The 27784-nt window shown below is 45.2% G+C and overlaps 1 protein-coding gene across 1 annotated transcript in view; it reads right to left on the bottom strand.

Annotated features, from left to right (window-relative positions):
* Positions 1-479: 479 nt before the first annotated feature.
* The window catches only part of ABCC2 (ATP binding cassette subfamily C member 2), a 73596-nt gene continuing 46291 nt past the window's right edge, over positions 480-27784 (bottom strand). The window contains exons 19-32 of the mRNA XM_068961577.1: positions 27136-27316; positions 23087-23207; positions 22691-22826; positions 21614-21833; positions 21307-21461; positions 18994-19149; positions 17448-17647; positions 15559-15685; positions 13835-13936; positions 13153-13296; positions 12150-12308; positions 10752-10918; positions 6697-6891; positions 480-5096 (exon numbers count right to left, since the gene is read on the bottom strand). Of these exons, the coding sequence (XP_068817678.1) occupies positions 4967-5096; positions 6697-6891; positions 10752-10918; positions 12150-12308; positions 13153-13296; positions 13835-13936; positions 15559-15685; positions 17448-17647; positions 18994-19149; positions 21307-21461; positions 21614-21833; positions 22691-22826; positions 23087-23207; positions 27136-27316 (2193 nt within the window). The 3' untranslated portion in view covers positions 480-4966. The remainder of the gene's footprint in view (positions 5097-6696; positions 6892-10751; positions 10919-12149; positions 12309-13152; positions 13297-13834; positions 13937-15558; positions 15686-17447; positions 17648-18993; positions 19150-21306; positions 21462-21613; positions 21834-22690; positions 22827-23086; positions 23208-27135; positions 27317-27784) is intronic.

The raw sequence follows: 27784 nt of genomic DNA, 5'->3' as shown, positions 1-27784 counted from the left end.
CTTTTTCTCCATCTTCAAAGCCAGTGGCACACCATCTTCCAGTGTCTGTGTTCCTGCCATCACATCATCTTCATTCTCTTACAAGGATTCTTGTAGTAACACTGGGCTCACCAGACAATCTGCCATCTTGTCCTTAATCACATCTGTGAAGTCCCTTTAGTTGTGTTAGGTAAATCCTTAAGGTTTTGAAGATTCAGTCGTGGACATCTTTGGGGACCATTCTATCTGCTGCAGGTATGGAGCCACGTGACATTTTGGAGGCAAATTATCTGAGAATGGAAACATGATCCAGTCCAGACTACACTTGATTCTAGAGCAGGAATTTGCAAACCTTTTCCATAAAAGGCCAGATAGTAAGTACTTCAGGCTTTTTAGGCCAGAGAGTTTCACAACTTCACTGTCAAAGCAGGTATAGAAAATATAGAAAAAAAAAGAAAGAAAATACAGAAACAAGTATGGTTGTGTTGCAAAAACTTTATTTATAAAAATAGCAGGCCTAATTTGGCCCTTGTGCCATACCCCTAACTCTAGGTTCCAGTAAAACAAAAGGATTCTGTTCAGCCCATTAACACTACAGCCAAGTATGCAGAAAACTTTAGACGTTTTAATGAAGGAAAATGAAAAGCTAGCCAAAGTGGAATTGTTTACAGATTGGAACTAATAGATGGATCAGCCCAGCAGATGTTTATGGAACCAGGAGGCATCTTTATGATGCCAGAATGTAAACCCTGACAAACCAGATCACAGTGACCTGCTGCTGGGTGCCAGCAGTCAAGGGTGTTAGCACCAAGCACCAGGGGTACAACCAGAAAATACCTTGACAGTCTTTATAGATGGATACCAATAAGGTTGTTCCCCAAAGAGGAGCAAGTGGCTCTGGACTTGAGCAACAGATAAATGTTCCAAAGACTGCTGCTCCGGTGGAACCTGACATCCAGAGGACAAGTGGACCTGAAATCAGCAGTCATCAGGCAGAATGGCCAGGTGGCTGTCATGGCGAGGACCAAGGTGACTGTCCATTCAGGACACTACCTACCAGTGGGTCAACCAAGGGCTTGACTTAGAGTTGAAGAAAGGAAAACTATTCTTCATTCACTGAGAACCAAAGTAGTCTTGAAAGAAATACTGTATACTCTTTTCTTTTTTTTCCCCTTTTTTCTACTTCTTTCCTAAGCAGTTGCTTTTTATACTGAAACAGTTAAATTCTATAGCATAACGAGTTACTTGCATACAAAGTAAAAAGGAATACTATGAAAATGGAGTGTTCTTACAACCCAATTCTTTCCTGCATTTTTACAACTTTTGTCTAGTGTTCAAACACCATAAAACCTTTCCAAAAGCTAGTTTAGTATCTAATCTATGTGGAAAACATAAATCCACATTGATAGTTGAATATGGTTTTTGCTAACTAAGTTGTAGCAGTTTAGGGATCATCAGTGTTTGTGTAATATCGTTTGCTAATTTTTAAAGTCCACCAGTGTGCATCAACCCTGTTGCTATATTTTTATAAAGATTTTTTGAAAATCTTTATAATTTTTTGATTTTCCAAAAAAAGAAAAAGTGAGGACCTACTATATTCCAGCCACTGGAGATACAAAACAGTAAGAAATTGTTTGTTTCAAGAGGCTCACAGCTGGGTAGAGAAATGCAAACAGAAAATTATCTAACAAAATAAGTTCAGTAAAAGCAAATTAAGTGTGCTGGAGAGCATTATTTAGTTGTAAACAACAGCCCCCCAACTCGTTAACTTAAGCAGAAAGGAAGTTTTCAAATGATAGTACGTAGCTCACTGGCCCTCTGGGAGGGTAAGAAAGCCAATTTGAATCTTCGAAGCCAGGGATGGTGCTCGCTATCCCACAGCGTCACTGCGCCCAGCTGTAGTCACCACCACTGCTACCCCGAATGACGACAGTGCCTGTTACTTTTGCCAGGAGAGATTCCCCCACTCTGTGTCTCCAGCACCTGAATCAATATCTGGCACAGGTGTATCAGATTAGTGGAAGCTCGGCACAGGGCCGTACCCTGGGCTTCCACGCAGAATCTTTAAGTTGGATGAGCCCATGGGGAACTGACTTTCAGATGCAGAGCTGCCCCACAGATTGAAAATCCACTGCAGTGCTGAAGCTAGCCCTGGGGTTGAGAGACAGAATCAGGGAAGGCTCTCAGGAGATGACTTCTTACTGGGTCTTAGTGAGTTAGAGGTAATCATGAGATTCCAAGCAGAGGGGATAGAAAAGGAAAAGGCTAGTAGTTGTCTGTGTGTGTCGGGGGGGTCAGGGGGTGTGAGTGGATCCTAAATGTGTTTGAATGTCACTGGAGCTTAACATGAGATTGGATTGGATGTTCACTTTGTTATTCCATACTAGGAGATTTTAACTTTATTCTGGTTGCTATTGAATGAAGGGTTTAAGCAGAGGAGTAGCCTGGTCAGCTTTTCATAATAGATCACTCTGGTAGCTGTGGGTGGGTGTATCTGAGGAAAACAGTCCTGGAGGCAAGGATGCCTCTGCCCTTAGCCCAGGATGGCAGCGAGAAGAATCTGAACCACGGCAAGAGCAACAGGGGTGCAACTGCAAGGACCTGGTGGCCGACTGATCCGGAAAGAAAGCCCGAGAGTGCTACACAGGTTTTCATCTTGTAGGACTGAGTGGACAGTGGTGTCAGCACTGGAGTTACAAAGTACAGAGGAAGAAGAGCATCTGTCAGAGTAGGGTGATTCGCCTGTCAGATGCCTGAAGGATATCCAGGTGACAGTGCCAGAGGCAGCAGAATATATGAATCTTTCAACACTGGAGCAAGAGAGGCTAGAAATGAGAGTCGTATGCTTAGAAGTTGAAACCACAGAGTGTATGAAATCAGTTAGGGAGAAAAGAGAGGAACTGGGGGAGGCGGGTCAAGGACAAAACCAGGGACATCTTAATGCTTCAAGGGCAAGCAAAAAAGAGGACTTCAGAGGCAAGTAGGAATGAGTGATCACGGTAAGTGGGTCCAGAGTGTGGACTGGGTTACGGAGTCCTAGGCTAACAGAAGATTTGGAGGGGAGGAGTCATCACCAAAGGTTTGGATCCAGGCTGCTTTGGTTCCCACCACCTTCACTGAGTCTGAGTCAGCATGACTGAGAAAAAAGACTGCTTTCCCCTCTCTTGTATATGCATCCACAGGAGGAGGTAGATGAAAAACCCTCTCCCGTTAGAGGAGAAAAAGGAATCATTAGATCAAATCAGGAGTTTGGTTTCTGGTCCTGCCTCTGCCATAAAAAAGTTTTGATTGTGGATCTCATATAACCACTCAGTCTGGTGCCTAGCTGAAGAATAAGAGACTTGGACTGCATTATCTCCAAGGTTCTACCCATTTGGTTAGGCAAGAGACGGAAATCATAGGTTCACAGAACGACACGAAGAATCAGTAAATAGGCACTGGAGAAAGGGCCAGAGAGCTAGCAAATGCAAAAGCAGACATGACCCATAGTCCCGTGGGAACAAAAAGGCAGAGGTTGGAGGCACTGAGACTGAAACCCAGACTTGCCAGAAGGGGGCGCTGCTCGGCGGGTGCTGTCACGACCACCCCGGTTTTATGAGTGTTAGAAAAACTGCTGCTGTGGGGAAACGAGCATTGCTAGAGCGATGCTGATGGGAGCAGCAAATAGTAGTAAGAAGTCTCTTCCTAATCCTGCCTCACAGTCGTCCAAGTCCCTCGTTTAGGAAGTGTAAGTCTCTGAGCATCTCAGTCAACAAATGGCTACATTGATGAATGAATAAAAATCTTCCAAAACTGCATCGCTGAAATGGAGGTAAGGAATATGTTGAACCCAAAATAATGTGACACAAAAAAAGCCTGGAAGGAGAAGAAGGGTCATGTGTCAAGGCTCCCAGTGACTTCTGAAACCTGGAGACCTCGACCGTTGTGCAAGCTGGCTCTCACACAGGATTGTGGTCTGAAGTCCCACCAACCATGTTTGTTTGGAAACCTCTTGGGAGTATTTAACTCAAATTGTTTCTGGGTAATGCCCCCAGGTGGCAGGCAAAAACGTTCACAGTTCCTCTTAAGAGAGCTCAGATTCAATTCAGGCCTCAAAGCGTGTCCACGGGTAAAATGCTAACACAATATTGCAAATCAACTATACTTCAGTTTTTTAAAAAATGCTTAGGAGATCTAGCAGTTTAAACGTTCACAAGGCATCCAAGAAGATAAAGCACTATGCCCCAGAACCAGCAGATACCACATATGGAAACCTCAATAGTAACCAGGGAAATATACATTTAAAAACCTCAAGGAGATATCAATTCACACTCATCAGGTTGGGAGGAAAAAAGTTTTAAATTGGCATTACCTACTATATGCATTTAAACCTATGCATACCTCCTGTTGCTATACGTTATGCCTAACTCTTACACATGTCTTAGGAGTTGTGTACCAGAATGCTCACAGCAGTACTGTTCATAAAAGGAAAAACAACAAACCTTGGAAATCACCCCACTGCTGACCAACCTAACTTGTATAAACTGAGGCCTATTTCACATACTGCTGTACTCCAGAGCAGTGAGAATGAAGCAGCCTCACTACGTGCTTGGACATGGATGAATCTCAAATATAATATTGAACAAAAGAAGCAAGAATACATGCAGTGTGAGTCAGGCCATTCACGTTAAGTTTTTTTAAAAAAGATATATCTTTAGGAAAAATGGTAAAATGAAAACCAAAGGAATAATTATCACAAAATTCAGATGGTGGTTTCTCTGGAGAAGAGTGGGTGGGTAGCAAGGAGGAATGATCAAAGTGGAATCATCGGGGGGTTTCTGATGTTGCTAGTAATACTATTTTTTTTTTTTAATCTTAGTAAGGATGTAGGTGCTCACTTACAATCCTTCTTTAAAACATACATTTAGCACACACTTTTATATGTATGATATGCTTCACAAAAAATAAGAAATGCTCTAAATAGTCCTCTAACCCATAAGACTTGCCCTCAGAACGATGTACTGCTCGTATTTTCAATGCCAGCTTCTTGGGCCATAAAATAAAAGGGGCCAGGGTTTTTCAGCAGTTCTTCAGGGCTGTCATACTCGACAATTTTGCCACTGTCTAGGACCATTACCCTGAAACAGAAAAGAAAGTCTTAGAAAGCAGCGTCTCAAACCTTGGCATTTTTAAGAATAACCAGGACTTATTAAGTCATGGTATTGTTACCAAAGTGGTTGCCCCAGAATCATACCCCTGCCCCTCCCTTGAATGGAAACCAATTGCTCTTATCTAAGTTTCAGGAGGACACTGCGAAGAGAAAAACAAGAACTGGTTAGAACCAACTAGACCTAAGGTGGTGAAAGATTTGATTTCCAGTAGACCTTGGGTCTTCTTATGTGCTCACTGTAATACAGTATTGATGCTCAGTTGCTAAGTCATGTCCAACTCTTTGGAAGCCGATGGGCTGACTGTGGCATGCCAGGCTTCCTCCTTCTTCACTGTCTCCTGGAGTTTGCTCAGATTCATGCCCATTGAGTTGGTAATGCTATCTAACCATCTCCTCCTCTGCTGCCCACTTCTTTTGCCCTCAGTTTTTCCCAGCGAGTTGGCTGTTTGCATCAGGTGGCCAAAGTATTGGAGCTTCAGAGTTGATTTCCTTTACTGACTGACTGGTTTGAATTAGCATATGCTAAATGATATACCTACCAGCACCTGAGAAAGACAGTTGCTATGACAACAACCAGAAAGGACTGAAAAGGCGGGTTGCATTAGTTTGGCTCCAAACCACAACCTTGGTCTCAGATAAGTCATGAATATTCCTCCCACTCTTTCCAATTCTTTCCCTTTCTACCTCAACTGTCCTATGTAATTGGTGTCTTTTGGGGGGTTGAGAAGGTTGATTTACCAACTAATTTCCACGTCTCCATTCTTTGGCTATCGAATAAAGCTTATGCTGTTTCAGCCTTAGCATCACTTTTGTTATTGACTGGGAATCTGAGCAGAGAAAGAACCTCCTTGGCCAAGACGAGGAGTCTGTGGACTAGGACACGAGCACAGGTTAGGGTGGCCAATTCGGTAGCAGTATGTTCATTCATTCCAGGCTACAAAGGAGCGAGGGTGAACCACAGCCATCTGCGTCAGCACAGGTGGATTCTGTGTGGAACACCGAACAAACTAGTGTAGGAATAGATGCAGTGTGTCTATTCATGTCACCTTTTTTCTTTTTGTAAGGATACAGATTGTTTAGGGATCCGTTCAGTCGCTCAGTCATGTCCGACTCTGCGACTCCATGGACAGCAGCAGGCAAGGCCTCCCTGTCCATCACCAACACATTGATTTAAAAAGGGAGTCTATTCTAATTTCCATATTACTGACATTATCCCCATTTTCAATCATCGGAGATAGAAGGAATGGAAAGCTTGTTTACTGGGGAGGAGCTGAGACCCTATATAGTCCGAAAGGTCTCCGGATCAACATCCGCCACTGCTGGCTTGGGCCTCCACCGCCCATACTTGGCTTATAGTTACACACAGTGTCCTGTTTTACCTTCAAGATGGTTCCCTTAACCCCGCCGGCCTGGTGTATAATTTTGGGCAAATTACTTAAAATCTCTCAGCCTCTATTTCTTCACAGTAAAATGCTGGTGGTTAAGCCTTCTGTTAAGATATCTCACAACTGATGCTATCACTGTTGACCAAGGGTTAAGCCAGGCTCTGAGGCTGTCTCCTTACTCACTTGTCACTGTCCATGATGGTGTGCAGCCGGTGGGCAATGGTGATGGTTGTGCAGTGGGAGAACTCAGTCTGGATGGTCGTCTGGATGAGCTGATCTGTCTCTAGGTCCACCGCAGCAGTGGCCTCGTCCATGATCAGAATCTTGGATTTCCGAAGCAGAGCCCTGGCCAGGCACAGCAGCTGCCTTTGCCCTATGCTGCAGCAATGGAAGAAATCCAGCATTAGCCCCTAAGGACCAAGGAGTAACCAGGTTTGAGGGTCTGAGAGGGTACATTTCACATTCCAGATCAGACTTTCAAAACCCACACACACCTCTATTCTGTTAGAATGCCTTACCCTCTTCCACTATGAAAGGTGGTTGTTGAATCACGACACTGGGATTCTTGGCCCTGAAGGAGAAGAATTCAATCTGGGGCCAGAGACGAGGCTTGATTGCTCAGAGCTTTTGTGTAATAAAGTTTTATTAAAGTATGAAGGAGATAGAGAAAGCTTCTGACATAGGCATCAGAAGGGGGCAGAAAGAGTGCCCCCCTGCTAGTCTTCAGCTGGATGTTTTATATGTCACTAGCAGTCTGTTAACGAAAGAAAGGAATGTCTTAAAACTCAGACTGGCACCAGGCCCCTCACCCATAAGATGCAGTTTGGGATAATCTTGGCACCAAATGGTTCATCCTGGGCCATAAAGTGATTAACTTGAATCTTGAAGAAGCGCAGAGCACCATACAAATCATTTACGTAGATTAGAGAAACAATATCTGAGTATAACATACTGGTTTGTCAAGTAGGTTCAGAGCCAAGAGGTGGGACCAGCTTGAAGACAGAGTTTGAGGTAAATGCATAGTACATTAGTATAGCTTAAGACAAACATTTCCATAAGAAAAAGGCATTGGTTATCTCTAGGTTTGAGAACAGTTAACTTCAGGTGAAACCAGGTGTCATTATGGCAACACAGTGTTTTGAGAGAAACCTCCTTTTAAATTTGTATAGAGAAGGAAAAAATACCGCTAGTTTGTTTCCTCCTGCCGCTTAAGAGAGATAAAAATGTCTGACACTTGCAGGCCATATCCTCCGTTTGGAGACCCCTGGCCTTCCTGCCTGTTACCCTCTCAACTAGGTGTTCATTGCTGCTACGGGCAGTGTTTTCCAAACCTTTAATTAATTAGAAGACTCACCACAGGTACTTAATTGAAAAATTCATACTTCTGGTCCCCATTCTGAGAATGGGGAGGAGCCTAGGAATATATATTTTTAAAAATTTTGTTGGAGTATAGTTGCTTACAATGTTGTATTCGTTTCTGCTATACAGCATTGTGAATCAGCTAGACATATACATATATCCCCTCTGCCTTGGATTTTCTTCCCATTTAGGTCCTCACAGTAGGTTCTCATTAGCTATTTTATATACGGAGAAGACAGTGGCACCCCACTCCAGTACTTCTTGCCTGGAAAATCCCATGGATGGAGGAGCCTGGTGGGCTGCAGTCCATGGTGTCGCGAAGAGTCGAACACGACTGAGCGACTTCACTTTCACTTTTCACTTTCATGCATTGGAGAAGGAAATGGCAACCCACTCCAGCGTTCTTGCCTGGAAAATCCCAGGGATGGCGGAGCCTAGTGGGCTGCCATCTATGGGGTCGTGCAGGGTCGGACACGACTGACGCGACTGAGCAGCAGCAGCATATATATATATATATATGTCAATCCCGATCTCCAAATTCACGCCACCCCCTCGTCTCCCCCCACATCCAATCGTCCATCCTATACATCTGTCTCTCTTTCTGCTTTGCAAATAAGTTCATCTGTCTTATTTTTCTAGCTTCCACATAGAAGTGATAGGTTTTGTGCTGACTTCATTCTGTACGACAGTCTCTGGGTCCACCCACATCTCTGCAAATTGCACGATTTTGAGGAACATGTATTTTGAATACACCCCAGGAGACTTTCATGTTTAACAAGTTTGGAAAACACTAGCCCAGGACTGGTACTTGCTTTTAGCTACAGTGATATCTCAGTACACCAGCAACAATTTCAAAATAAGATGGCTGTCACCAAGCTTGCTTCAGCAGTATTTGACCTGACATTATTACTATAGGATGATACCACACAAGAATGCCCCAGTGGCATTTCTTAGTGTAGTAAATCCATTCCTTATTTTAATGTGTAATTCTAGCCTCAAGTCTAATTATTTGTTTGGGGCCTTCTGCCTTGATTGGAGATCATTGCTAATGAACATCTAATGAACACGATGGTGTCTTGGTGTGAGATGCAGTGTATGTGGAATTCGAATATGCCTGCGAGATGCAAATAGCCTTAATTTGCTAAAAGCCAGTAATGAAGGCTGGACCTCTTACTTACATAAAGAAGCTTTGGGAAATGATGTGGAGGAAATATTCGGGAATTTGCTAATTGTACTTTCCCGCCGTGGCCATTAGGGAACATATTAAACAGAGGGTGGCTAGACCAAAGTTCTGTAATTCCCTGCAAGAAAGTTTCTGCAGGAGATGAGAAGTCACCCAAGATGAACTTCCAGTTTTTCTCTGTAATGTAAGAACACAGATACTGCAAAACTGTTTACTTAACTTCCCCAAATCCTGCCTGGTTCACTTGGACTTAACAGGCTGCTGCTGAGGCATTGGTTTGGCTTTTAGCTGTGGACAGCTTGATCTCCAAGCTGATCTCTAGTTTCTGATCAAAGGATTTTAAGTTTCAACACCCGCTACCCCAGATCTGAAATTAAGGCACTGGTAATGCCATATGTCTCAGCATGGTCCAAGAAGGGTGGTATGATTCTGTTCTTGGGCCCTATCAGATCCTGCCAGCTCGGCCCCCACAGCCCTGCACACCTCAGGCATTTATTGTGCAGAATTTACCTGTCTAATGTCTGTCTTTCCCATCGCACGTAAGTTCTAGGAGGGCACGGGTATGTCTATGGCATTTTCCTCTGTCTTTCCAGTAGGTGCTCAATATATATTTGTTGACTGAATGTTTGAACAGCATTTTTAATAGGCCTGAAGACCTACCTCAGTTCTGCTAGTTCCCAGATCTGTGGCTGAAGGAGAACAAACATAGGGTGTTCTCCACCAGGGCTCATAGGCATTCCCTGGGGCTGCACACTGGAATCACCAGGGGCCCTGGTCCCACTGGTCTGGGGTACAGCCTGGGCATGGGACTTTGCCTAGTGATGCTAGCGTGCCGCCTACTAAGAGCTCAACCTGCTCGTCATTGCTTCCCCTGCTCTAGTGTGCACACAGATCACCCAGGACTTGCTACAGAGGAGATTCCAGGTAGTAGGTCCAGAGTCTGAAATTCTGCGTTTACAACAAGCTCCCAAGTGAGGCCAGAGCGCCAGGTCCATTAACCGAGCTTCTGAGCCTTCCTTTCTCTTTTGAGCTTCAGCTGCTAATGGGCTAAGCCCTGCTCACCACGCAGGGACTGCAGGAAGACCCACCCTTGAGCTGCTGGCTCTGGCTGAGAACTGACCACCAGTTTGTAGAGGGGAAAAAACAGGTTGTCAAAGGGGAAATGCCAGGTCAACTTGTTAGCCAACAGGAACTGTGAAGTGTCAACATGTGTAGAAAAGCTTTGAAATGGTAAAAAAGAATTGTGAAGCCAAAAGAATCTTGGTGCTGGGTTATGGTGTTACAAGGACCCTGCAGACTCCACGTCTCCATCATCCAGGTGCCCCTTAGATCAGGGCTTCTGGGCATCCTTTAGAACTCACACCGCCAGCAGTGCCTCACACCACTTACATCAGACTCTCTGGGGCTGGCCCAGGCATCGGGGATTGTTTTCAGCCTGAGTGCACCTGAGAACCCGCACAAGGGCGGGATCTGCAAACTCACATTTGTAATGTCTCATGAGGGTTTGTTTATTAACAAAGGTTTTCAAGCATATTCACTTCTGTTTTAATCTTCACAACAGGTTCCTTTTATACACTAGGAATTAGACCTGGAGAGTGAAAGTTCTTTGCCAGGTGCCACCAAGAATGAGCAACAGAAGGAGTGGTCCCCTTGCCACCTCCACAGCCTGTGGGAGCAGTGGGTTATGAACCCTTACCTCAGGTTGTCACCACCCTCTGTCACTTCGTAGGACAACCCAGCTTGCAGGCCAGCCACGAAAGATTTGAGGTGAGAGAGCTCCAAGGCCTTCCAAATCTCCTCATCCGAGTAGTTGTTGAAGGGGTCCAGATTCATCCTCAGGCTCCCAGAGAACAGGATGGGGTCCTGCAAGTCAAGGGACCAGGCAGTTACTGGGGCCAGTGTCAGAAAAAGAACCAGGTCTTCGTGGCCAAGAAAGCAGGCAGGACTGGTCTCAGATGGAAAGCTGATTAGTGGTCAAGGTTCTGCACGATTTTCCCGATGACAGCTTTGAGCTAAACACAGCATTAAGGGGAGTCCTTGGGGGATATCCCTGGTGGTCCACTGGCTAAGACTGTGATCCCAATGCAGGAAGGCCTGGGTTTGATCCCTGGTCAGGGAACTAGATCCCCCATGCTGCAACAGAGATCAAAGATCTTGAGTACTGCAGCTAAGACCTGGTACAGCCGAATAAATAAAATATTTATTTGAAAAGAAGTGGAGTCCTTGGTTTTGTTTTCATTCTGAAATTCATTTATAGATCTCCAAGTCTGCCTCAGCATTTCTCAAAAAGATGAGAGAAATATCCCACCCCCTCCACACACAGATTGAAAACTCATGGTGTGAATAAGGTGGAGGGAATCAGGGCATGCACAGGAAAGGGTATTGCAGTCACAAAAAAGAATTTCTTACGCTCTTGAAGAGGCTGCAGAAACGTGTAACAAAGGGAGCAAACACCAGACCAGCCAAAGCCGCCCCCGCACTTGGCTGCAGCAAGCAGAGGCAGACAGGTTCTGGTGAGGCCCACACACCCAGAGCCTGCAAGGCATTCTTGTTTGGAAGGGTCCAGAGAGCAAAGCTGCTGGGAAGACTTTCTTGCTGATACACTAACTGTTCCACTTACTGGCAAAAAATTGCTGCAGATTCCGTCCCCTCTCTTGTAACCACATCAGATGCAGAGAATAAAGCTTAATGGTTTCAAGCTCCAGTGGCAAAACGGCTAATGCTGATTGCAAAGGTCCTGCGAACCATGATGAGCTACAGATAATCATCTGCTCCACTTGATTTCTGTTGTGATGCTGCCACCTACTGTTTAGATACTGAGTCACACAAGCAGAGCTAAGCTAAGTCGCTTCAGTCGTGTCCGACTCTGTGCGACCCCACAGACGGCAGCCCACCAGGCTCCCCTGTCCCTGGGATATTACCCCCCAAATGCAAAACTTCTTTTTGTTAAGTTCTGGAAGCAGTGTATTTTAGGGAACTAGCTTAGGTATCCCAGGTAGACGACAGAAATGACACTGCTAAATGAACATACATCAAGAAGATGATACACGTTTCCTGGGGAACAAGCTGCATGTGAGTACGTCCTAGAGTTTACCTGGGGGATGATGGTCAGTTTCTCTCGGAGGTCGTGGAGCCCAATGGAAGCAATGTCTACCCCATCAATAGAGATCTGGCCTCCTGCGGCCTCTAGGATTCTGAAGAGGCAGTTTGTCAAGGACGATTTCCCAGCTCCTGTCCGGCCCACCACGCCAATCTGTAAATACAGTTTTTTGCATGTTAGTTCATCGTATAATTCTTGGGGAAAACAATTTAGCCTGGGGCATTCATACTCAGAAGTGGAAACTCACTTGTGAGTGAGTTTCCATACTCATACTCACTGCATCTCTTAAGATGTTAGACTGACTTGTGGTTTTGGTGGGGGAAAAAACAAAAGTGCCTAGATGTCAGAAAAGGATGGCCTTCCCACCCTACCCCCTGACTTGTAGCTGGCTGACGGCTACATTAACTACTGGAAATGTACACATCTGTTGTTACAATTATTCCTGGAAATTAATAGACTTTTAAGAATCTTGTCTAGACGCGAGGAGAAGGGAAGGATTGGGCCTACCATCAGGTCTGAGAACGTGGACCTAAGCATGTCACAGACCTAAGCACTGTTGCCCAGTTTTTGGGCCCTGTGTCAGACCCCAAGTCCTCAGAGAACACGAACACCATACTAGGACTTTGCTCACCAGAAGGAGAACCAGCCCACTCTCTCTGCAGGGACAACCTCCACACTGGCGTTCCACCAGTTCCCTCCCCAAGTCTGTGCTTCCTGACTTCCCCTCTGTAAGCCTTGAGGCTAATAGGAAACGAGCCCATCTGCCACAGGAGGAGAGGATGCCGGCTGGGAGGCAGGGGAGGGCTGAGCAAGAAAGCCCTTAGAAGCTTAGTAAGACTGTTTGATCCTGTGTGGATATCCTGCCCTCTAGTGGTGGCACTGTGTCCCTACACCTCAGGGCATCGGAAGTGTTCCCACCTTCTTACTTCAACTGAATGAAGAAATGGTTTTCTATGTCCACCGGGACTCACCCAGGCCTTCCTTCAGCTCCACCTACCTTCTCCGCGCTCTTAATGTCACAGGTGATCCCTCTCAGTACCAGATCCAGCTCAGGTCGATACCGTACTTCGTAATTGCTAAACTGGATCTCCCCTTTGCTGGGCCAACCTTCTGGAGGCCTCTTATCAGTCACCCATGGTGCCTGGCCAGGAGACAGGAAGAAAAGTGCTTTACGTGGTGACAGCTCACTCAACAATCCCCCTAGGATTCATGTCACAGAACAGAGCAAGCAGCAGTGTCTCAGCCACTTATGAGCATCTGCTTTGAACAGACAGAACTAGACTGGTTCTTCCAGCCATTTCCTTCTTCAGGGGACCTTCCCGACCCATGGATCTAACCCAGGTCTCCCACATTGCAGGCAGATTCTTTACCATCTGAGCCACCAGGATGGCTGAGAAGGTTTTTACCTTATTCAATTAAAGAAACCCTATGCTACGAGGTTGCTCTGAAAATGAAGCCACCATTTAACTTGATGCAATCCCAAGACCTGACTTCTCCCAAACCATTACCTATTCTAGGTTTAAAAAAATTAGGTCCTTTCTGTCAGAGCAAGGGAAACTTCCAAAGAACCTTTATGACCCTGTGTGAAATCTCTAGATAAAGTGAAGCTGCATTCTCAAAGCATCAGCTTTTGTTTTTTTTTTTGGCCTTGTCCCTGGGTTCCTCTGACTCCTCCTTACCTCGTTTTCCACGTTTATGTACTCAGTTATTCGCTCAACAGCCACAATGTTGGTCTCTATTTCTGATGTCATCCTCACTAGCCAGTTCAGGGTTTGTGTGATCTACAGAGAAACCAGATGATGATCATCTGAGGCTCAAACCAACCCAACAAGTCAAACCGCAAGGTCTAGTGCCTCCTCGGTACCTGGCACTAAGCCGGGCTCTACAAGACAGCAAGGAGGAGAAGAGAATCCACACCTCCGTGGAGGAGGGAATGAGGCCAGTGCATCGAATGGGGGGAGGACAACGGAGTGCTCTACTCTGCGGTGCTCGCAGGAAAGACACCAGGGGCTTGGAGGGGCCTGGCGCCAGAACTGAGGCTGGATAGGCTGGCTGTTAGTAGAGTGGCACTCGAACTTGGCTCTCCCACCTGTAAGTCATTGGAGTTTAGGGGTAGCATTCCAATGGGGAAAGCATAAGGAAAGACGTGGGGTAGGAACAGGTCTTCTAAAAAGCTGCTGCCATTCTCTGCTCTCAATTAACAACAGCTTGATTGAGAGAGAAGCCAACCCTCAAGGTGGGACATCCACGTGGACCCCTGTCCTCTGTTACCCCAGTAAACTCGAGTGCCTTCCTGCCTTTACTGAGATAAATCTAACCAACAGGAAGATGGCTGTCATGACCTGGGCCAGAGTCCTGGGCATCTGTGGGTCTCTCAGAGGCAAGCTTCTCAGATGCAGTCTTCTTACAGGCAAAAACATAGGCCTGGCACATACTCTCAGGAATCTTTGTTGAGCACATGGTAGGTAGAGACAGGGAAAGCTCAGGAGGCTGGGGACTAAGGGCAACCACTTGGCATCGGCTGGACCACATGAATTGCTGATATCTGAATGATGTTCTTTTGGTTCAGTCTAAAGTTCTCCAACTCTTTGCCCTGTCTGTTCTAGGTTAATAAGCCTAGAATTGAGGGGATGAAAGGGCAGTGGCACAAGGAACCCAGTGATTCTGGTGAATGACAAGTCCTTTTCCACCATGATCACCTTTGGGTCTTATGGACTCCAACTGAAAACAGCACCATGTAGAGTCTGCTGGTGGCTATGCAGACCCCCCAAATATTAGTTCAGAAAGTTCCCGCAAAAGATGGCCAAATGACTCATTAAATGAGTATTACTCATTAAACTTTTACTGTGGTACCAGTCTCTGTCTTAGGTGGTAAGAAATAATGTCTGATATTTACCCCTTAGTCAAGTGGGGGATGCATTATATAGTTCTATTAGATTCTATATTCTTCATTAAAGTGAACTCCAATTATTCCGCGATTTAACAAAATAAACGTAGAAGTTATTGTTCAAAAGACTTTCTGGTTACTGCTATATTATAAAAGAAATAGTAATTTTTTCTTTTGACTATAATCAAGTAAAGAGGCAAAGAGATGGGAAACTATTAGATTGAATCACATGAGATTGCTTTCTTAACTCCCCAGGGCAACAAAATATATATCCAGCTTCCCAGATGACATTGGCATCTACTTAGAAAGGTTAAGGAGCATGTTCATGAATTACACAATTAGTAAGAGATGGAGACAGGGTTTGAACCTCAGTCTCTCCTGGTCTATCTGGATCTAAAAAGGAATCCAGAGCATGGACTCCATGGTATACCCTAGACTAATTCTTAAATTAGTCTAGGATATACCATGCATTTAAGAATAATGCATTAATTCAACCAAACTCCCAACCAGACTCACATTAAGTGCATTGGACAGAACAAAGCCCACAGTGTCCCCATTTAGGTTACTTCTATAAATAACCATCATCAAGGATGCAAAGAAGACGATCAGGTTCCCGATCAGCTCCAGACGAACTGCAAGCCACCTGGAGGGCAACAGAACCAGAGAAAGAGGTGTCACTGAGAGGTGTGACCTTCCTAACCTTACCCAGCAAGCACGGGGTTCCCAGAGCATTCTGACAGGGCTTGAGTTGGTAGGACTGTCTTCTTAGGAGGTGCTTCAGTTTAACTGTGCCATGTTTTCTTAAAGTCTTTTGAATTTTGGATTTTGGAAAATAAATTGCATTTTTAAAGATACTGGAAGAGTTTGTTAAACTAAGGGAATCCTATAGTTTGCTAAACTAAGGGAATCCTCCCAAACTTGCCAAATCATAGCAATCATCTGGTGGCAATTGTTAAAAATATACAAATTTGTGTGAAAAATTCATGGACTCTTCCCCAGGAGATTCAGGAAATGACTTTTAGGAATCTGCATTTTAAAAAATGTTCCAAATGAGTTCTTTTGATTAGGCACGGTAAACAATGGGATAAAGAATTCATATGTAAGGTTAGAAAGAAGTCACCACAGGAAAGTTCAATGTACCCTGTCTGATTTCATGATTTTAAAAAGATGGAGAAAAAATAGGAGGTGGAGAGAAGTTAGGTATGAGCTGATAACAGAGAGATATGTCGGGCTTGGTAGAGAACTGAATAGTATATGCTGCTGCTACTGCTGCTAAGTCGCTTCAGTCGTGTCCGACTCTGTGCGACCCCATAGACGGCAGCCCACTAGGCTCTCCCATCCCTGGGATTCTCCAGGCAAGAACACTGGAGTGGGTTGCATTTCCTTCCCCAATGCATGAAAGTGAAAGTGAAGTCGCTCAGTCGTGTCCGGCTCTTAGCGACCCCAGGGACTGCAGCCCACCAGGCTCCTCCATCCATAGGATTTTCCAGGCAAGAGTACTGGAGTGGGTTGCCACTGCCTTCTCTGAAATAGTATATAGATTGATGTAATTTATAAAAACTGACTTTCCCAGTAAAATGTGCTTACCTAAATTTATACAAATAATTCTAGCATATCTACAAATAAACATGATACATATTTTACAAGGGACATCCAACAGAAAAATGACTCTTTCCTTCTTGGAAAGTATCTAAGATATAAAATATCTTCACAATCAAATTTCTGACTGTTTCACGTTCCAAATAATACTAAGCAGCATTAGCCCCGCCTGCACAGTGCAAGACAGTGTAGAAACCACTCAAGAGCTTTCATTTCCTGAAAAAGATCTTCCTCCTCCAAGGACACGCCAAGGTCTAATGAAGCTGGAGGAACCAAGACTGCTCAGCCTTTTTGGATTCACCTCACAGGATCTGAGTTTTTCATTTCTGTCATTACTGATTTTACCTAAAATTTTCCAGCTCTCCTCCCTCCAACTTCTGCTTCTTTCCCACCTACAGAAACTGTCCTGCCTATGGACAACCACACATCCACTCTCAGGGAAGCAAACAGAGTGTCTGGTTCTCCCAGCACTTGGACAGAATCTGTGTTACAAAACGCTGAGCAGCGTCATGTGACTTCCTCCATAAGCCCATGAGACAGGTTGTGTTCCAGCCATTGTAAAAACAACAAAAAAAGAGATTTTCCTGAGGGGTCAAGACAATTCCCCAGCTTGGGAAGGAGCAGAGCAGATACAGGGGCCAGTCTGACTCCGAAGCTCAGGCTTTCTCCTCTCTTCTCACATGATAGGCGTGTTTGGCCAGAGTGAATTCCACATTTCGGGCCACGCCTACCCTCCCACAGCTAATGTCAAATGCGCAGAACTCCAAAGCACACATATCCGGGTGAATATCTGGGGGCAGCCTCACCTGTTGGAGGTAATCCAAGAAAAGACACATTTCTGGTTGTTGTCAATTGCTGCCTCACTTTGCTTTAGAAATCGCTGCTGGTGCTCAAAGGCGCGGATCACAGACAAGCCTGACACAGTCTCACTGAAGTGGGAGTAGATCGGGGACCTGGTGACAGAGTCCAGTCGCCTCAACTGGCGGGAAGTAGCCACATAAAATACCTGGACCCAGAAAAGAGAAGACTGTCACACGACCATGTCTCGTATGCTGTTAGCTCTTCCCTCGTGGCTGTGACCAGCAGTCATTACTTTGAGGCCAGAGCCTGCATCTGAACAAGAGGCAGCTCTGGTCTGGTCTCTCACTAGGGGAGAGATGAGAGAGGCTCAGAGAAAGAGGATGATGCGAGGATCTGGGATTGGTGGGAAACAGGGGAGCACGAAAGCAAGACACTATGCCACAGCCCTAGAGGCTGGAATATTCCAAGGAGTTCTGTCAGCCTAATCCATATGCTCCCAAGAATCTGCACATATTTTTTCTTTTTGCACATATTTCTAAATGACTGTAGTGAGAAAAATGGTCTCTAAAGGGATAAATGCAGCTGGGGAACAAGGGGTTTAGACAGGAGAGATGGGCAATAAGTGGCTCAAGAAAGGTATGCTGATGCATGCATGCTAAGTCGCTTCAGTCATGCCTGACTCTCTGTGACCCCATGGACTGTAGCCTGCCAGGCTCCTCTGTCCACGGAATTTTCCAGGCAAGATAGTCATTCCCTTCTCCAGGGGATCCAACCCAGGGATTGAACCTGGGTCTCCTGCATTGTAGGTGAATTCTTTACTGACTGAGCCACCAGGGAAACCCAGAGGATTTGTTGAAATTAGGGAAGAGCTAGGCATGGGTGAGTCAGAATTCAAAATGTTATACGTGGATGTTTCCTTAAATATCCTGCCTCTTATTTGTTGGTTTGTTACTAACAGAGATAACAATGTACCTGAGGAACTCAACACAAAGCCCAGCAGTGTAAACTTGCCACAGCCACAAGGCTGCCCTTCACTGAAGGGCTTCAGGATTGGTTTCTCAAGGTGATCAATTTATCCCAAATGTAGCTGCTGGGACAAGAATTCTCTCTACAGCTTCCTTCCCCTCATTCCCTCCCCTTATTACAGGCACGGAGCCCTTTCTACTCGCTCTAGTTTTCCGTGAGGCTTGGCTATCAAACTGCTTGTGCCCTCAAGACCACACTGGAATTGAGCCTGAACCCCCACCCCGCCCCACTCACCGCCCCACCGCAGACACCCCAGTGAAAGGAGAACTGCCCTGAAGTGAAGAGACTGGGCTCCTGCTGACGGACATCTCCAAGTAGACCAACCTAAGCCAACCAAGGAAGCAGCCTTAGCACAGCTCTTCTAGAAGCCACCACCAACCTCACCATTGTGAAGATGGTATGTTAATATCTGACTCAATGACAAAGATGCTAGAGGGGTGGGGAGTGACTAGCCATAAACACGAGAGAAGAACTTAAGCTTTTATGAGTAGAGAAGAAGGGGAACCTAGCCATTTCCAAACCTACCTGAACAGACACGTAAATGATGCCAAGAGGAATGATGACGACGACGAAGATGGGGGTGGCCAGGCAGATCATGACCAGGGTGCTGACGATGCCCAGGAAGCACAAGACCCAGCTGCGTAAAGACATGGGGAGGGTGTCATCCACTGTGGAGATATCCTAGGGACACAGGAGGAGAGACGGTGTGCTCATGAGTTCCTGGGACATTTTACACCTTCTCAGTTGCGGCAGGGGATTTGCTTCATCACACCAGAATGCAAATAGCTGGCCAGGGCTGAGAGCAAAAAAAGAAACCCTCACCAACTATTAGTTCTGTGAAGACTACTTTTGATCCTTAAATGCTCCATCCTTCCTTCCTGCCCTACTTTCATCTCCTCTTAAGGGCTCAGCCGCCTGCTCCAGAGGACCCAGAATCTAATTTATCCTTTATGGTCTGAGCCACCTCCCTCACAAAACTCACTATACAATTAATGATAGTTTCCTTTTTCCCATGTTCCAAATAAACAATGACGTGTATTATTATATATAATACCTATTTTATATTTATAAAATGTAGATATATATGTTTAACATATATAATATGTATTTTATATATACACACATATATAAATAATTATATGTGTATGTACATAATTAATCTTCTGAAAAAGAAAACACAGAGAACTTATATTGAGTTACTTAGGCAACAGTCATATTTTGCCAACTGTTTTTGCATGAAGAAGGAAACTATCATTAATTGTATGCTGAGCTTTGTGGTGAAGGTGACTCAGATCATAAAGGAGAGTTAGATCCCAGGTGCCCTGGAGCCAATGGCTGAGCCTTTAAGAAGAGACGGAGGTAGGGGAGGAAGGATGGAGAATCTATGCCAGTTAATGGTCAAAAGTAATCTGCACAGAACTGATAGTGAGAACGTCTTTTTTTCTCTCAACCCTGGATACAGTTATGAGGAGGGCATGGAAACCCACTCTAGTATTCTTGCCTGGAGAATCCCCACGGACAGAGAAGCATGATGGGCTACAGTCCACAGGCCATAAAGAGTCAGGCACGACTGAAGTGCATGAGCATGCATATGCATATATATATATCACAACATTGGAAAAGCGTGGGCAATCTTTGCAAAATTCCTGTGAGAAATCTCCCCATTCAAAATTATGTCCTTTTTAAGGCTCTAATAAAGAGCAGAAAGCTGATGTAAATTGTCTCCAATGACATCATGCCCACCATTTTTATTGCAGAGGAAAGTGACAAGTGGGGGTCAGCCCACTTTTGAAGCAGTCGCCATGTCCCCAAAACCTGGCTGTAGGCTAGGAGCTAGACTTTCTGTGTCTGCTACAAGACCAAACTATGTGTAGCCCTACCCTTATGTAGGGCTCAGAATTGCTAAGACATTTAAAAATGTGCCCCTCTTCTACAAACAGAAGTTTGAAAATTCTCTTGGTGATAGTTGAATATTACTCTGAATTGTCTGGTTTCCTCTGTTCCTGAAATTTCCATCTCATATTCATTAAGAATCAATGAGTTCAGTCCGGTCCTTGGTAGAGAGCCATCTATGACCTTTGGATTTATTGAGCATCTCAATCCTCAGTACAGTCCTTGGCTCATAGAAGGTACCCAATAAATGTTGAATGAACAAATGCTAAGGGTTCAAGAATCCACAGCCGATGGAGACAGTGTTCCAGAACTCCATTCAAATCACAAGATTCTATAATCCAGACCTCATTTACTTATTTGTAAAGCATCAAAAATGGGAGTTTCAGGACTGGAAGCAGCAACCACGCAAAGGGTTGCCCCGCTGTCACTTCTACTCACTGTCACAACCAGGACTCTGGTTTCACTTGTGTTTTTCCCTCTGCAGAGAAACCCTTCACATCCTGCTTCCAGTGCCACCGGCCCAGCCCTCCCCCCGCCATCTCTCTGGCTAACTTCTACCACTTGAATTTCACCCTTCCTGACATTTCCCACCCTCGGTCATGCAGACACAGCTGGCACCTTTTTCCTGTCTCTCTTTCATACTCCCAGAAAGCCACTGTGTGCACTGTTGCTCCTGGTTTTCCCATATTCTACCATCATCCTTTATTTCCTTGGCCGTCTCCCTCACTCGTTGGTGACCTACTTAAAGGGCCACAGTGGTTCATCCCTTTATCTTCAGGACCCTTAGTACCACACACAAGATATTCCAGAAACATCTGCATGCTGAGTGGGACTAAAGAACTGGAACGGCCCAGTGTTGTCTAGGGGGAAAATGAGAATTCTTTCCCTGTTGGAAACAGAAAGACCTCAGCCATAAACGCATCTTACAGCCCTTGAGATACTTACACCAGCAAACCTGTTCACTATCCGACCTATGGGTGTGGTGTCAAAAAAACTCATGGGTGCTCGAAGGATATTGTTCAGCAGTTGCTTGTGAAGGATGTTTGATGCATGGTTACAACCATAGACACTCCAGATGTTCGCTATGAACACAAAGAAACCTAGAAACGGAAGCAGTGTAGTCAGCACCGTGCACAGGGACCCCTGGAGACTCGCGCCAGGGACACAGCGGCAAATGCTTTCCCGAGTGGAGGCAAAGGAAGGGGACCTGACAGACTGTCGCAGGGACAGCTGCTGTAGCCGTCACACATACCTTGTGCTATTCCCAGAGCTCCATAGACGCCAACTCTCAGGTCCCTCTGAGAGGATGGATAGTTGGTGCCGTTGTATTTTTTAGAGTCGCTGGTCCAAGCACTGAGCCAGAGGTTTGATCCAATAAAAGCCACATAATAGATCACAAACCCCAAGAGGATGAAGACTATCGAGCACCATCCTATTGCTTGTAGGTATTTCAGGTAGATGGAGAACTTCACCTGCAAAGCCCCCACCTCAGTGTTAGCAGAAGTCCTACTGGCATTTTGGGTTTCCCTGATGGCTCAGATGGTAAAGAATCTGCCTGCAATGCAGGAGACCCAGGTTCAGTCCCTGGGTTGGGAAGATCCCTTGAAGAACAGAATGGCAACCCACTCCAGGACTCTTGCCTGGATAATCTCATGGAGGGAGGAGCCTGGCAGGCTACAGTCAATGGGGTTGCAAACAGTAGGGCACAACTGAGCAACTAACACACACTATTGACTTTTGGTGAGGAATATCAATCATCGGGGAATGCAGTGCTTCGGAAAAGTGGAAAGCAGGTAGCAAAATTCGGTAAGGGGTCACATTTCTATACGGGCAAGATAATAATCAATGCTGAAATATAATGCAGGATAAATAACCATCAGATTATTAATGAACTTCTAGATGAAATTAAGAGCAACAGATATAAAAACAGAGTGGGACAGATAAGGCTATACCACAGACCGTGTTTTATTAATGTTTAAGAACTTAAATTTAGGAGCTTGGTCTTAAGTTTTATTAACTTGAACAGTGTGCTATGAGTCTGATAGGTTGGTATTCTCCAGCTCCCAGAATCGCATCTCATTTTTGTTGCTTTCACACGTGAAGTGCGGTATGACGATATTCACAGGACGTGTGTCATTCTTCATGGAAGTACGATTTGATAAAGAGCCTAGAGCCTCTGCTAACATTTCAATGATAAATTTAAAGACTGGCAGTGCACATAAGACATATTCCTCTACAGATATGTATTCAAATCATCAAACTTAAAAATATTCGAATCCCAAGCCTTCTGTCACCTCTAATGAATGGTACTTTTCACTGTGACATTCACCTTTCCAGTTTGTACAAACTCCTTCTTGATGAGTTTTTGTCCTCTCACTGGTTCTTCCTCTTCCTTCAGGATATTCGCATTCCGAATTTTCAAGGAGTCCTTTAGGGACTTCAGACGCCTGCTACTGGACCTAGATCTGAAAGATTGAGAGGGGAAGTTGTCCTTCCAAGTGTCTTCTTGGAAGCAGGTGTCACGGTCGTTCTGTGTGCATCACGGTGCATTTCAGAGCAGATGATCATAGGGGAAACACACCACCCCAACCCTACTCCGCATGCTCAGAAGCAAAAGGAGAGCTGGGAGCATCCACGTGGACACTCAGGAAAAAAAAGAGGAAAAGAGAATGATCAAGGGGAACTACGGAAGTAATGCGGCCTGCCAGCTGAACAGATGACCAACCTGCGGCTCAGTGTGCGATGAAGATCGTTCTCTCTTTTCATGGACAAGGAGGCCACATCCTCTGAGATTTCCTCCACACTGGGCACCAGCCCACAGTCATCGTCTTCACTGTCCTCATTGACTAGGAGACACATCAAAGGTTAAGGAGAGAGCTGCATGGAGCTGTCATAGCCCCATGAACAAGGAGAGAAGTCTTTTCTGATTTTGCTGGCCTGACAATAGATCTCAGATGTACATACAGGTTGGAATCTTTTACTCCAGAAATACTATTTATTAGGGCATCTCTTTGAGAAATACCAGAATGCAGGAAAGATGAGTTAATATTTCACTGGAAGAGAAAAGGCAAAACGGAGAATATTTCCAGAAACTTCTAAGTTCCTTTGGAGCAGGAAAGAACTTTTAAGTATTATAGGAGACAAACAGTAGAGTCATAATCCTCAGGACTAAAAAGGTGTGTGTAAATTTAAAATGTTCTGCTTGAAATTCAAATAATTTAAAGCATTTTAAAAAAGCATACCCTGAAAAGGTAAAACAGCTTGGGCTGTGAAAATCGTAATGACCTCCAGAAATTGAGACTTCTGTAAAAGCAATGAGCATAATGGTCAGAAATGATCAAAACCAAATTTTCCATAACTTTGAAGTTAACCAAAGGCTTGCAAAACTCCAAGGAGCATTTATTTAGGAAAAAAGGCTAAATCTCAGAAAGAACAGTAAGCTTTGTAATAGTTTAATTTACCCTATTTCCCTGTCCCTCTCCTTAGATCTGCTGTAGTCTAGAAAACCAACAGCAAACCAATTACAATTATTGTAACCTAGCAGCTACTGGAGGGAACAGTGTGGGTTCAGAACATGCCCAAAACCTCATTGCTGGACAATTGTCATTATTTGACAGCCTGGCAGTCCTCTGGAAAACCCCATTCACAGGGCTTGTCTTTACTGGGCCTGACCTGGCATTGGCTCTAATAATCAGCAGTTGTTTAACATCTCAGCTGCCTGTGTCAGTGATAACAGCTGGGGCAAATAAGAAACCGACCAAGAACTTAAAAAAAAATCTGGGGAATAAGATATTCATAGGGAGTTTTGATATCTTCAGTATATTCCTAGCAATCAAGTATGTCAAACATATGTGCAGGGTTGCACACCTACCCAAGAAAGACTTGAGAATGTCTTACTCCCTTACCTCTGGCTTAACTTCAGACTCTGGGCAAGCAGGCAACAAAGACTGAGATGGAACTGTAAACTGCCTGCTGGCTTGTTAAAAAAGACATGCCCCCCACCCCTCATCCCCACAGAGTCTCTCAGCAAAGGCTGAGTGACTTATTGGTCGCAGGCACTTAATGAAACCTCTAACCTCTTGGTCACCATCTGACCACTAAGCCAACCAAGCAGGAACATCAGTGACCACATGAACTAAAGCATGGAGACGTGACAGAATTAGCTCGGGAAACTAAGCCTTAGGAAGAGGAACCACAACAAACCCTGGTGGAGGAAGGGGAGGAGAGAGCTTGTATTTCCAGAATTGTTAGACTAATTAAAATGATCAGTTTCCAGCAAAAAATGAGACAGACAAGGAAGCAGGAAAGTATGGGGTTGTACACAGGAGAGAGAAAAAAAAAGCGGTCAACAGAAAATGTACTCAAGGAAGCACAGGTGTTGGACTTACTGACAAAGATTTTAAATCAGCTATGATAAGTATGCTCAGAGAACAACAGGAAACCATGTCTCAAGATCTAAAGGAAGTGAAAAAAAAGTTAGTCACTCAGTCATGTCCGACTCTTTGTGACCCCATGGATTGTAGCCCACCAGGCTTCTCTGTCCATGAAATTCTCCAGGCAAGAATACTGGAGTGGGTTGCCATTTCCTTCTCCAGGGGATCGTCGCCACCCAGGGATTGGATCTGGGTCTCTAAAGGGAAGTTCTCACCAAATAGAGAACATCTCTATTAGGCCCACTGGGATGGGCCCCTGATCCAATACGTCTGATGTCCTTGTGAAAAGGGGAAACGTGGACACAAATGCGCATAAGAGAGAAAACCATGTGAAGACGAAGGCAGAGGTTGATGTTGTGTATCTATAGCCAAGAATGCCAAAGACTGCCAGCAAATCACTCGGAGAAAAACCTGGAATAGATCCTTCCCTGTTACCTTCAGAAGGAACACATCTTGTTGACACCTTGATTTTGGACTTCTCACCTCTGCAACGGTGAGTGACAATACATTTCTGTTGTGTAAGACACCAAGTTTGTAGTGTTTTGTTACACTAATTAGGAAACACTGAGCCCACACTGACACAGGTTACCTTGCCCTCTTGCCCTTTCCTTTCTTCTACCGTCTGGGGTCTGTACCTTGAGCCCTGGAAACCACACAACAGCATGCCAGGCACTGCAGCTTACACAACTTCTCAGAAATGGCCTGTCAGTGTGACCCAAACGAAGGGTTTGCAAACTCTCTCTGTACACAAAAGACAGGATTTTTCAAAGGGGCCGTCTACCCCTGGGGGTTTAGATAAACAGAACTCACATCCAGGCAAATCAGAAGAAAAAAGTTGAGAATTAGAATGAGAAACCTGTACAGGTTGAGGTGATGTGGTTGACTGAGCAGTAACTCAGGGGATCCAGCATCAGACCCTTCCCTCTGCTGGAGACCAGTTCCCAGGCAGGCACTTTTTGTTTTCTCCAGGCCAATCCCTGGAGCACATAAAGGCTGATGGAAAGCTCTGACCCCCTCCTTCCTCCTGGTATCCCTGCTCAACTTTCCTGCACTGGTTCCCAGTCCCTGTAGCCCACACCATCCTAAGGTCATCGAAGACACCAAAGGTCAGTCTTCGTTTCTATAAACACTGTCTTGCCAGTGTTTATAGACTTCCTGGTTTAGGCTTTTCTTTCTGACTCTTGTGGTTTAAAACTATCACATATTTCTGACCTCAAGGCTTGAATGTGCTCCCACTTCTAGGCTCTGAAGTCTCTACCTCTTCTGATTGACTCTCAGAATGCCCCTGCAGATCTTGCTTTCTCAGCCCTGACCTCCTGTTGGTAATTGCCACCTGAAGCAGATACCCAGAACCATGCCTGGGATGACTCCTGGCAGGTTCTTGGGAGGGACCTCAGAGACCAGGGCTCCATTACTGCCTGGAACTAATCAGTGACCCCAGTGGTCCTGTATTAGGTTGGGGCCGTTCCTGTGGTATATTGTGACACTATGCAACTGCCACCATTCTGTTCTGCTTTGAAACACCCAGCGGTGTTTGGTATGTTAGTCAAGATTCCTTTGTTAGGGCTTAGCAATGATTTAGCAGTACACTATTAATACCAGGTATTATGAAGCTGTCCAGGAAGTGCTTTTAATGAGTTTGAATAGGTAGGGTAGAATATGTGAAGCAGGACATTCCCTAAAAGGGGGTCAACTCCTGCCCCCGGTGTCTCTTCCCTCCCACAAGAGCTAATCACCCCATACCTCCAGTCATCTTGTAACTGAACTGAAAGTCACTCAGCCATGTCCGACTCTTTGCAGCCCCATGGACTATACAGTCCATGGAATTCTCCAGGCCAGAATACTGAAGTGGGTAGCCTTTCCCTTGTCCAGGGGATCTTCCCAACCCAAGGATTGAACCCAGGTCTCCCGCAGTGCAGAAGGATTCTTTGCCAGCTGAGCCACATGGGAAGCCCAAGAATACTGGAGTGGGTAGCCTATCCCTTCTCCAAGGGATCTTCCTGATCCAGGAATCAAACTGCAGTCTCCTGCATTGCAGGCAGATTCTTTACCAACCGAACTATCAGGGCAGCCCTATCTTCTAAAGAGTAACCTATGACTGCATGTCAGAGGCCAGATGAGCTGGATGGGCCCCTAGTTTGGCTCACATAAAAACTGTCTATGTCTGTGTTTCTTTACAGAGACACAAAACACAGGAAGAACAGATATTGGATCTCTGGCTAACTCACTTCCGCATCTAGTCCACTGGGTGCTGAGCAGGTCAGCAGGCAAATAGTGGTAGTTTTCTACTCCCGTCCCTTCCATACCCGAGTTCTATCCTGTCCCAGTCCTCTTCACATACCTGTGGCCTCATATTCAGGACCCGTCTGTTTCACAAATGTCTTCAGATTCTTAGCAAATAATCCTTTATTGGCCAGCAGAGTGCTGTAGGATCCCTTCTCCAGGATGGTGCCATTCCCCACAACCACAATCTCATCCACTTGGGGAAGAAAGTGAATGCTGTGTGTCACCAAGATTCGAGTCTGTAAAAATAACAGCAAGTTGTGCTGACGATCCTGTGACCACCTTCTTTAGCTTACTCTTGAAAAGGAAAAACAGAGTCACTGTGGGGCTTGGCTTCCAAATGTGGCCCTGACCACTTAACCTTTTTCTTTTACTTTCTCTTTACTTCCCAGCATCTCATCCTAAAATCTGACTGTGTGTGTAAAACGAGACTCCTGTCATCATGAATATATTCAGTTATTTTCCTGTAGTGACAGTGAGGTTTGCCCTGCACACATTTCCCTCCAGCTTTCTGGGCAGCCAAGAGTCAGGCTTAGCGATGTCACTTGAGATAAAGGGCTATCAATACAACTGAGGCACGCAAAACTAACTGCCCTCTCACTAATCAGCAAACCACTGATCTAACAAGAACTGCCCAGATTATTTCAGCATGTTAGAAACATTACGGGTCAAGGACCTTTGTCTTTGGCCCAGGCCCTCTCTGGTGT

This window comes from Capricornis sumatraensis, chromosome 23 (assembly GCF_032405125.1).
Source record: "Capricornis sumatraensis isolate serow.1 chromosome 23, serow.2, whole genome shotgun sequence".
Taxonomy (NCBI): domain Eukaryota; kingdom Metazoa; phylum Chordata; class Mammalia; order Artiodactyla; family Bovidae; genus Capricornis; species Capricornis sumatraensis.
This window is presented reverse-complemented; position numbering and strand designations above follow the sequence as displayed.